This window comes from Aegilops tauschii, chromosome 4 (genome assembly GCF_002575655.3).
Source record: "Aegilops tauschii subsp. strangulata cultivar AL8/78 chromosome 4, Aet v6.0, whole genome shotgun sequence".
Lineage (NCBI taxonomy): Eukaryota > Viridiplantae > Streptophyta > Magnoliopsida > Poales > Poaceae > Aegilops > Aegilops tauschii.
The window spans coordinates 320,050,727-320,063,215 of NC_053038.3; the positions used below are offsets into that span (position 1 = coordinate 320,050,727).

Sequence of the window (12,489 nt, forward strand, 5' to 3'; positions counted from 1 at the left end):
TAAATACTACAGTTTTTTTGGTTGCCAAACAGCTCACGGTAAATTAAACCATGGTATTTTGAAAAACTGCAGTATTGTCATAATACTTCAAAAAAACTGAGCTATCAAACAGGGCCTAAACCTTGTAAAAAGTCTCTGTAAGTCTAGCATTTTTGGGCTGCCAACCCAACAAGAAACGAAGACGGCAAGGGAATTAGGGAAACGCACGAAAACGGGGAAATCCTGTGAGCAGCAAATAGTCCTCAAAATACACAGGGACGTGTACACTAGGCCGGTCCATTTTTGCCAAAAAGCACAGTTTTTTTTCTTTCTTGTCCTTCCTCTTTTGTTTCTTTTTTTGTTTTTAAAAACAAATTCCGAAAAATTCCAATGTCTTTGTAACAAATTGTTCATCTTCACCAAAAAAAAATTCAGAATTCAAAAATACAATAAAAACCGATAAAATTAAATCATTGTTCTCAGTTTTGAAGTTTTCCCCTTTTTATCAAAAAGGGGAATTTTTAAAAAAAAATTGCAAATTTGAAAAGTGTTCATATTCTTCAAAGAAAGTTGGAAATTTTGAAACAATTGTTCACGTTTCCAAACCAAGTTTGTAATTTTGAATATGTTTCTGTTTTCAAAAAATGTTCAAAAGTTTCAAACCTAATTGCATTTTCAACAAAAGGTTCACACTTGTTTCCTTTTTTCCAAAAAATGTTTGGAATTTTTGAAAATTATTCATACTATCTTATTTTGTTATTTTTCAATAAGTATACGGAATTTCAGAAAATGTTGCAACTTTGAAAAACAGGTACAAATTTGAAATTATGATTTAAAAAAACAGGTATATTTTTTAAAACACTAGAACTTTTTTGACTCTTTGAATAATATTCAAAAACACGAACAGTTTTTGAAATTTCAAACAAATTTGAAAACATGAACACATTCTAATTTTATGAACATTTTTTGGAATCATGAATAATTTTTTGGTAATTTCGATCAATTTTTCAAAAACGGGAACAATATTTGCAAAATATAAAACATGAAAAATAAGTACCAAAATAAATGCCACACCATGTGCATCCTTAATTGGCCCGCCCAGTCGGTTGTTGCCTATGCGACATGTCGACTATTTGACGCAGTTAGCAAGGACCTCCCACGAAAACGCGTATGTGTGCACAAGTAGACCGCCTCCTGTAACAAGCATCCTACGGTTTGAAAGTTAGATGAAACATAAATAAATTTCATCTAGATGAGAATTAGCAAATCTGTTATAAGAATGGCCTTTTTAATCCAAACAAAAAAGTGCATAAACTTGTGACAACATAAAAACTAACTAAAACTTTTCTTTTCTTAAATTTCTCCTAAATCCTGACCTAACTTAAATTCTTCTAATCCAAACAATCACTGAGGTGTCTAAATGCAATTCAATTTTTTCTTTGATACGCCGGTACCTTAACCATACTACTGATCGTAAAACTGCCTCGTACTATGATATTTATTAATGCAAACATTGCACGCAGAGAAAGAGGCATCATATGTAACTTGTTTAATTAATATGAAACATGAGAGATTTTTCACACAATAATCATGCTACTTGTTACTCCCTTTGTTTCATAATTCTTGTCGGCAAAAATTATGAAACAGAGGGAGCAGTTGGCTTTGTTTTTTATATATCTTAAAAAATAGGATTAGTGGGCTCCAGGGGTGAGCCCACGTTGTGCCAGCAGGTAGCACAGGACACCGGGTAAAAAAATGTCTTACGTTATACCTATAGAGCCCACGTATCCTGGGACACCCCTAATTTTTCTAGAGGGACACCCGTACAAGGCTCCACCCAGCACAACTCAAGTGCAGCCCAGCGCGTGACGAAGGCCCAGTCAACCTGTCTAATGCAATTAGTGGATCGATCGATCAATAGATCCATACGTGTTTTCCTATTCGTCCGCTCCACGCTGCGCTTTGTGCCCTTGTGCCCTTGACCTTTGGCTTTCGTCCGTATCCCCCCGTACGTCGTACTCGCCGCCTATCGCCATATCACGGCGAGTCGTCGAATCGGTGGAGAAAAGAAGGAACAGGTACGCTGCATCAGTCCCCAAACCCAATGCGGTCTGCCTCAGCCTCTATTGCATATCCGGTTCTAATTATTGCTTTTTTCTCTAACCCTAGGGAATTAGGGCTACTGAATAGGACTAGAGATTTTGATTGTATTGGGTAATTGGACTTTTTAAAATAATTTCACACTGAGTGGAGACCAATATTGCAACACTCTAGGACGGCAGCACAATATCAAATAATTTTTATGTTACAACCGTGCAATTGCAATTCAAGTATTCTGTGCGTACACATGATTCATAGTTCTTTTCTTCCTTGCAAATTTTAATTATTTGAATAAATTGCAAATTTCAGGTGAAGCTCGGTTTATTGAAAGGTTTCTAAAAAAGAGGAAAACCTCAGTGCAAGATGAAAATGTTGGTCCGTCACACGAACATAATCAGAATGATGTCTCTTTCCCGCCACCGTCAGATGGACAAAGTAATGCCTCACCGCATGAATGGGATTAATGTCCCACCCCGCCATCACCACATGGACAAAATAATGCCTCCAGATATGGAGTTCTGCCAATAATACAAGGAATTCATTTCAAGATGAAGAAGAGATCAATTGGGAAGGAAAAAAATGATCGAGGTAAAAGGAGAAGCATTGATGAGTACCGTCCAAATCAGCAAGATTTGGTAAGAAGGAAATATTTGGCCAATGGGCCTTCTCAACCTTGTACTTATTCTTAAGTGGATTGTTCTAATGATGTTATTGATTGGTTGCTTCAAGAATTTGATAATAGCTTCACAAAGAAAAATTCTGAACTGCTTGTTTGCTCGGCGACTTTGAGCCCAAATTAATTATTTCGTGATTTCAACATAGTGCATTTGATGAGTCTTGCTAAATTTTATCCAAAATATTTTGATGATGGAGAACTCAGGGACCTTAGACATCACCTTCATCTTTACATTGTTGTGTCCGAGCAAGATGATCGCTCCTCTGGTTTAAGTAATATTTGTGAGCTCTCTCAAAAAATGGAGACAAGAAAACATGTTGTCTATCCCTTGGTTTATCAGACTTATTATTGCACAACTGTAATTAATATTTTTCTAAGTGGATTTGCTTCTTTTGATTTGTAGGCAATCAAGTGTTGCATTTTCTTGTCATCGGTTATACTTTATCCATAATCTGGACACTTCGGTTCTTCTTCAACGTTCAATTTCCTGCTATCAACTAATATTTCAAGTGAAACTCTTTATTTTAGATCTCTGGTAAGCATATTCAACGTTACATTTGTATTCTTGGTATATTGTATTGTTATAAGTGTGTTACTTTTATCTATATAATTACATGAGATCGACATATATGTGATAGAGATGGGACCTCGGGTCATTTTTGTCCTGGGTCCGCCCCTGGTGGGCTCGTATCTCTACTTCTATAAAAGACTTAGTTGGTGATGATTGTGTGTCTGGCATTCATCGTTTCTGACCATCAGATCTGCATCTAACGACTGTGAGGTAAGCTGTGACATTTTTGCAACAAAACCCCACTTCTCTGCTCTAATTTACAGAAAACCCATTAGTATCTTGAAACCAACCACATCCCCGCCTCACCTAAAAAACCACTAGGAATGTATTTTGAGTGAAACCTAGTAACAAAACAAATTCAAATGATAAGTGTCACACGTGTGGCACGAAGCACTCCGGTCCTGATGTTTTCTATAACTAAAGTTGTCATTCGAAAAGAAAAAGTAAACCTAAAAGATCCTGAAATTTGTCATCCGAAAGAAAAGTTGCCATGCTTGACAATTAAGTTGTCATCCTCGTGTCATTAAACTTGCCATAAAAAACCTTCAGAGTTGGTATGTGTTTGTGCCACACATGTGACATTTATCATGATCCAAAGCAAAAGAGAGTAGCTTGATTCCAAACATATACGAGCATAGATGAAAGGTGATGCTGCCATGACGGTGGGAGAAGATCTCGAACAACAAGGGCAAAAGACAAGTAAACGAAAATATGTACTAAGCTCTCGTATCAACATGACATTACCATCTCCAGTACAAGTCGATCGAAAATCGAAGAAACATGAAGCATGACTGTAGACAGCAAATTCACACGGCATGCCGAACCGTCGACCGCCACGAGGTGACCGATCTCCGATCCTACCAGTAGTCTTGGCCGTAAAGCAGGCCGGCGCCTCCCGTTTGATCATACATGCTCTGGAACGGCGGAGGCATGGCTCCGGCGCCGGTCGCGTAGTCCGCCGTGGACGCCATCGCCGGAGGCAAAGCCCGGGCGCCCGCAGCGGCCGTAGCCCCCGCCGTCGGAGAGGCGCGCCCGAACGAGGAGTAGGAGGATGAGGACGACGACGAGTAGTAGGACGAGACGCCCGGGGCGTCGTGGTCGGCCACGTTGGAGTCGCGGCCCGTGAGCTCCTGCACGACGGCGCGGAACTCCTCGGCGCTGGCGGTGAGCATCATGGGGCTGGAGATGTAGACGACCTTGATCCCCTTGCCGCCACCCTTGCCCTTCCCGCCGCCCTTGCCGTGGTGGTGCACCGGCGGCTTGGAGATGCCGTTGTGCTGCCCGTGGTGCACGCTCAGCTTGTCCATCCCCACAATCTCGATCGAATACGTACAGCAGCAATGGGACGAAGCCAAGGAGAGCGCGCGCCTCGCTGCGATGAAGTTGAAGCGGACAGAGCGATCAACCAGCTGAGCCAAGTTGGTTAAGCTAAGCTGCTTTGGGATGAGGAGGTGATGGGGGGGTTTTGTTGGCGGGGCCTTATATAGGGTTGCGCGGCCGCAAGATTACAAGGTCCGGTCAGGGAGACGATCTTTGTTTCAAGATATCACCACTGCGCTTCTGTGGCTGTGGATTGGCCCCTGCAGGTTCCCGGAATCCGCCGGATAATAATTTTGTTGCAGGCTCCGGCCGGAGCGAATTGTGGCACATGGGGCTTTGATTGAGCTTGGGGTCACACCACACCGGTATCTCCCGCAGCACCGCACGGTCATAGGGCGTGACGGTTTCGTGCGCATCGTACCGTTGCTTGGGAAAGTTGGTGAGTGGGTTGATTGGACGACCGGCGCGGGATAATTTTGAGAGAGAGAGGTGAAGGTTCCTGGAAAAGCAGGGCGCTGGAGTTATTGATCTTGGTCGACATGGACGTGGACGTCTGGTTACTTTTGTGCGCGTGACCGTTTGTTCACTTGTGCCCAGGCTTGTACTGCTAGTGTAATTTTTTTTTTGAGGGGTACTGCTAGTGTATCTGAAAGGGGGTGCAGGCGTGTGGTGCGTACATGTCGCCTTTCAGTTCAAACCCTACAACATCTCGGTGGTCTTCCTGTTCCAGTCCACGTACGGCTTCACCGAGAAAATCTGCGTTTGGCGCCGTGGCGATCGGCATCGATCGAGATGTCTCTTTGTTTCTCTGTGTGTACCACATGCACGTGCATCCGTGGTGTGAATTTTCCCGTGGTAGGAAAGTGCCTGCTTCCAGACCAAGGGGATACACGTGTGAATTTTCTCACTGCCAGTTTTAATTGATCGATCTGAGGTTGTGTTAGGATGGCAGCTACAGTAGTGTACAAGACAATGTTTAGGCCATGCAACACAATTGCATCGGTGCACTGGACACGTATATATGATGTACAAGATGAGTGCCACAACCTCAACTATACAAGAGAATTAGGAGGTGGGCCCAAGACACAATATACACCTCCACCCCGCGCAGTCGAAGCATCGCCAAAGACACAGAGACTGAAACGAAACTCCTCGAAGGTGGAAGTTGGCAGACCCTTAGTCATCACATCGGCGACTATTGTGCGGTCGGAACATGGAGAACCCGAATGCGTCCAAGGGCTACCTGTTCACGCACAAAGCGAATGTCCAGCTCGATGTGCTTGGTCCAGCGATGGTGAACGGGATTGGTGGAAAGATACACCGCAGAGACGTTGTCGCAGTAGACAACCGTGGCCTGGGAGACATCATGATGCAACTCCTGAAGTAGCTTCCGTAGCCAGGTGCACTCGGCGACTGCGTTAGCCACTGCTCGGTACTCGGCCTCCGCGCTGGAGCGCGGAACTATGGTTGTCGCTTGGGCGACCACGAGACGAGGGAGGGACCGAGGTAGACGCAGTAGCCAGAAGTGGAGCGACGTGTGCCAGGGCAGCCAACCCAATTAGCATCGGAATAAGCCACCATATCCATAGAGGTGGACGCCGTGAGAGTGAGTCCAAGAGACATCGTGACATGGATATATCGGAGAATCCGTTTCACGAGTGTCCAATGGGAGTCACGAGGGGCGTGCCTATGGAGACACACTTGCTGAACAGCGTACTGTAGATCTGGTCGGATGAGTGTCAGATACTAGAGAGCACCGACGATGGACCGGTAGAATGGAGCATCCGACGCGGGCGAGCCCTCGAGAGCAGAAACCTTGGCCTTCGTGTCAACAGGAGTAGCAACAGGATGACAGTTGAGCATGCCAGCACGCTCAACTAGCTCATGCACATACTTATGTTGATGAAGAAAGAAGCCGTCGGGTCGCCGAACAACCTCAATGCCAAGGAAATAATGGAGAGCGCCCAAATCCTTGATGGCAAACTCGTCACAAAGCCGTAGAGTGATCTGCTGAATAAGGGTTGCGGAGGAGGCCGTCAGGATGATGTCGTCGATGTAGAGCAGCAAATAAGCCGTCGTGTCGCCGCGGTGATAGACAAACAACGAGGCATCCGAGCGGGTGACGCAGAAACCAAGTGTCTGAAGAAAACCGACGATACGCTGGTACCAGGCGTGAGGTGCTTGCTTGAGACCGTAGAGAGACCGGGACAGCAAGCACACATGGCCAGTATGAGAGGCGTCGACGAAATCGGTGGGCTACTCACAGTAAACCTGCTCCTCAAGTTGGCCATGAAGGAAGGCATTGGAGACATCCATCTGATTAACCGGCCAGCCACGGGAGACCGCCAGCTGAAGGACGGTGCGGATCGTTCCGGTTTGACAACCGGTGCAAACGTCTCAGTGAAGTCAACGCTAGGACGCTGCCGAAACCCACAGACCACCCAGCGAGCCTTGTAGCGCTCAAGTGTGCAATCCGAGTGGGTCTTATGACAAAAAAAACCACTTGCCGTTGATGACGTTGGCGCGAGGAGGCCTGGGAACCAGTGTCCAGGTACGGTTCCGCAGAAGAGCGTCAAACTCTTTCTGCATCGTAGCAAGCCAGTGAGGATCACCTAGGGCTACTCTGGCAGACGCAGGAATCGGGGACGACTCTATGGTGGAGGCAGTGAGGAGATACTCATTGCTGGAGTACCGCAGGCTCGGGCGGTGAACGCCGGCTCGGGCCCGAGTGAGGGGGCAAGACAGCAACTCCGGGACGGCCGAGGCCGGCGAGGCGGCCGGCGAAGGAGCCGCGCCCGAGGCAGCCCAGGAGGGCGCCGGTGAGGCGGCCGGTGAGTCAGCTAGCGAGGCGGCCGGCGAGGCCGCCGGCGAATGCACTGGCGAGGGCGACGGTGACGGGGAGGGCGGTGTAGTTGGGGAACGTAGCATGCAATTACAAAAAATTTCCTACGCCCACGCAAGATCTATCTAAAAGATGCATAGCAACGGGAGGGGAGAGTGTGTCCACGTACCCTCGTAGACCGAAAGCGGAAGCGTTAGCTTAACGCGGTTGATGTAGCCGAACGCCTTCTCGATTCAACCGATCAAGCACCAAACGTACGGCACCTCCAAGTTCTGCACACGTTCAACTCGATGACGTCCCTCGAAATCTTGATCCAGCAAAGGGTCGAGGGAGAGTTTCGTCAGCATGACAGCGTGGTGACGGTGATGGTGATGTGATCGGCGCAGTGCTTCGCCTAAGCACTATGACAATATGACCGGAGGAGTAAACGATGAAGGGAGGCACCGCACACGGCTAAGAAACAAATGATGTCTTTAGAGCTGCCCCCTGCCCCCGTATATAAAGGAGGGAGAGGGGAGGAGGCCGGCCTAGGGTGTGCCAAGTGGGGAGGAATCCGACTTGGACTCCTAGTCCTATTCGCCCCCCTTCCTTCTTTTGGAGGGGGAAAGGGGGAAGGAGAGGGAGAGGGAGAAGGAAAGGGGGGTCGCCCCCCCTCACCTTGTCCAATTCGGACTCCCCATGGGGGGGCGCCACTCCTTTGTGGGCTGCCCTCTCTCTCCCTATGGCCCATGAGGCCCATTACTTTCCCCGGGGAGTTCCGTTAACCCCTCGGTACTCCGATAAATACCCGAAACACTCCGAAACCATTCCGGTGTCCGAATACTATCGTCCAATATATCAATCTTTACCTCTCGATCATTTCGAGACTCCTCGTCATGTCCATGATCTCATCCGAGACTCTGAACCATCTCCGTTCACCAAAACACATCACTCATAATACAAATCGTCATCGAACGTTAAGCATGCGGACCCTACGGGTTCGAGAACTATGTAGACATGACCGAGACACATCTTCGATCAATAACCAACTGCGGAACCTGGATACTCATATTGGTTCCTACATATTCTACGAAGATCTTTATCGGTCAAACTGTAATGACAACATACGTCATTCCCTTTGTCATCGGTATGTTACTTGCCCGAGATTCGATCGTCGGTATCTTTATACCTAGTTCAATCTCGTTACCGGCAAGTCTCTTTACTCGTTCCGTAATGCATCATCCCGCAACTAACTCATTAGTCACATTACTTGCAAGGCTTAACATGATGTGCATTACCGAGAGGGCCCAGAGATACCTCTCCGATACTTGGAGTGACAAATCCTAATCTCGATCTATGCCAACCCAACAAACACCTTTGGAGATACCTGTAGAGCATTTTTATGATCACCCAGTTACATTGTGACGTTTGATAGCACACAAGGTATTCCTCCGGTATTCGAGAGTTGCATAATCTCATAGTCAAAGGAATATGTATAAGTCATAAAGAAAGCAATATCAATAAAACTTAACAAACATTATGCTAAGGGGAGGAGAGGGGGGCGCCCCACTAGATGGGCCCTAAGGCCCATCTGGACCTAGGGTTTGCCCCCTCCCACTCTCCCATGCGCCTTGGGCCTTGGTGGGGGGGAGCACCAGCCCACCTGGGGCTGGTCCCCTCCCACACTTGGCCCACGCAGCCTTCTGGGGCTGGTGGCCCCACTTGGTGGACCCCCGGGACCCTCCCGGTGGTCCCGGTACATTACCGATTTCACCCGAAACTTTTCCGGTGACCAAAACAGGACTTCCCATATATAAATCTTTACCTCTGGACCATTCCGGAACTCCTCGTGACGTCCGGGATCTCATCCGGGACTCCGAACAACATTCGGTAACCACGTACATACTTTCCCTATAACCCTAGCGTCATCGAACCTTAAGCGTGTAGACCCTACGGGTTCGGGAACCATGCAGACATGACCGAGACGTTCTCCGGTCAATAACCAACAGCGGGATCTGGATACCCATGTTGGCTCCCACATGTTCCACGATGATCTCATCGGATGAACCACGATGTCGGGGATTCAATCAATCCCGTATACAATTCCCTTTGTCTATCGGTATGTTACTTGCCCGAGATTCGATCGTCGGTATCCCGATACCTTGTTCAATCTCGTTACCGGCAAGTCTCTTTACTCGTTCCGTAACTCACATCATCCCGTGATCAACTCCTTGGTCACATTGTGCACATTATGATGATGTCCTACCGAGTGGGCCCAGAGATACCTCTCCGTTTACACGGAGTGACAAATCCCAGTCTCGATTCGTGCCAACCCAACAGACACTTTCGGAGATACCCGTAGTGCACCTTTATAGCCACCCAGTTACGTTGTGACGTTTGGCACACCCAAAGCATTCCTACGGTATCCGGGAGTTGCACAATCTCATGGTCTAAGGAAATGATACTTGACATTAGAAAAGCTCTGAGCAAACGAACTACACGATCTTGTGCTAGGCTTAGGATTGGGTCTTGTCCATCACATCATTCCCCTAATGATGTGATCCCGTTATCAACGACATCCAATGTCCATGGTCAGGAAACCGTAACCATCTATTGATCAACGAGCTAGTCAACTAGAGGCTTACTAGGGACATGGTGTTGTCTATGTATCCACACATGTATCTGAGTTTCCTATCAATACAATTCTAGCATGGATAATAAACGATTATCATGAACAAGGAAATATAATAATAACCAATTTATTATTGCCTCTAGGGCATATTTCCAACAGTTTTGACGTCCATTTGCCAAATTTCAAAATAGTAAAATGTGGCAATTGCTACCATGATTCGGACAGACTTAAGCATATCTACGGGTGAGAAGGTCTCATCGTAGTCAACTCCTTGAACTTGTCGAAAACCTTTCGCAACAAGTCCAGCTTTGTAGACAGTAACATTACCATCAGCGTCAGTCTTCTTGAAGATCCATTTATTCTCTATGGCTTGCCGATCATCGGGCAAGTCAACCAAAGTCCATACTTTGTTCTCATACATGGATCCCTTCTCAGATTTCATGGCCTCAAGCCATTTCGCAATAAAATCTGGGCTCATCATCACTTCCTCATAGTTCGTAGGTTCGTCATGGTCTAGTAACATGACTTCCAGAACAGGATTACCGTACCACTCTGGTGCGGAACGTACCCTGGTTGACCTACGAGGTTCTTTAGTAACTTGATCTGAAGTTTCATGATCATCATCATTAGCTAATTGTTGTAGGCATCACGGGAACAATTTTTTGTGATGAACTACTTTCGAATTCAAGAGAAGGTACAATTACCTCATCAAGTTATACCTTTCTCCCACTCACTTCTTTCGAGAGAAACTCCTTCTCTAGAAAGGATCCATTCTTAGCAACAAATATCTTGCCTTCGGATATGTGATAGAAGGTGTACCCAACAGTTTCTTTTGGGTGTCCTATGAAGACGCACTTCTCCGATTTGGGTTCGAGCTTATCAGGCTGAAGCTTTTTTACATAAGTATCACAACCCCAAACTTTAAGAAACGACAACTTAGGTTTCTTGCCAAACTATAGTTCATACAGTGTCGTCTGAACGGATTTAGACAGTGCCCTATTTAACGTGAATGCAGCTGTCTCTAATGCATAACCCCAAAACGATAGTGGTAAATCGGTAAGAGACATCATAGATCGCACCATATCTAATAAAGTACGGTTACGCCGTTCGGACACACCATTACGCTATGATGTTCCAGGTGGCATGAGTTGTGAAATATTCCACATTGTTTTAAATGAAGGAAAAACTCGTAACTCAAATATTCGCCTCTGCGATCAGATCGTAGAAACTTTATTTTCTTGTTACGATGATTCTCCACTTCACTCTGAAATTCTTTGAACTTTTCAAATGTTTCAGACATATGTTTCATCAAGTAGATATACCATATCTTCTCAAATCATCTGTGAAGGTCACAAAATAACGATACCCGCCGTGAGCTTCAACACTCATCGGACCGCATACATCGGTATGTATTATTTCCAATAAGTCATTAGCTCGCTCCATTGTTCCGGAGAACGGAGTTTTAGTCATCTTGCCTATGACGCATGGTTCGCAAGTATCAAATGATTCATAATCAAGTGATTCCAAAAGTCCATCTGCATAGAGTTTCTTCATGCGCTTTACACCAATATGCCCTAAACGGCAGTGCCATAAATATGTTGCACTATCATTATCAATTTTGCATCTTTTGGCATCAATATAATGAATATGTGTATCACTACGATCGAGATTCAATAAACCATTCACCTTGGGTATATGATCACAGAAGGTTTTATTCATGTAAATAGAACAACAATTATTCTCTGACTTAAATGAATAACCGTATTGCAATAAACACGATCTAATCATATTCATGCTTAACGCAAACACCAAATAACATTTATTTTAGGTTCAACACTAATCCCAAAGGTAGAGGCAGTGTGCGATGATGATCGTATCAACCTTGGAATCACTTCCAACACACATCGTCACTTCGCTCTTAACTAATCCCTGTTCATTCTGCAACTCCTGTTTTGAGTTACTAATCTCAGCAACTTATCCGGTATCAAATACCCAGGAGTTGCTATCAACACTAGTAAATTACACATAAATAACATGTATATCCTATATACCTTTTGTTCACTTTGCCATCCTTCTTATCCGCCAAGTATTTGGGGCAGTTCCGGTTCCAGTGACCATTTCCTTTGTGGTAGAAGCACTCAGTTTCAGGCTTGGGTCTAGCTTTGGGCTTTTTCATGGGAGTGGCAACTTGCTTGCCATTCTTCTTGAAGTTCCCTTTCTTTCCCTCGCCTTTTACTTAAAACTAGTGGTCTTCTCAACCATCAACACTTGATGCTTTTTCTTGATTTCTACCTTCACCGATTTCAGCATCGCGAAGAGCTTGGAAATCGTTTTCGTCATCCCTTGCATATTATAGTTCATCACGAAGTTCTAGTAGCTTGGTGATAGTA

General features: G+C 45.7%; 1 protein-coding gene across 1 annotated transcript; it reads right to left on the reverse strand.

The window, feature by feature from the left end:
- Positions 1 to 3,820: 3,820 nt before the first annotated feature.
- LOC109777223 (uncharacterized) lies at positions 3,821 to 4,792 on the reverse strand. Its single transcript, XM_020335864.4, has one exon. It carries the CDS (start codon positions 4,631 to 4,633, stop codon positions 4,184 to 4,186), a length of 450 nt encoding a protein of 149 aa, XP_020191453.1. The 5' UTR covers positions 4,634 to 4,792; the 3' UTR covers positions 3,821 to 4,183.
- Between the last annotated feature and the right edge of the window lie 7,697 nt (positions 4,793 to 12,489).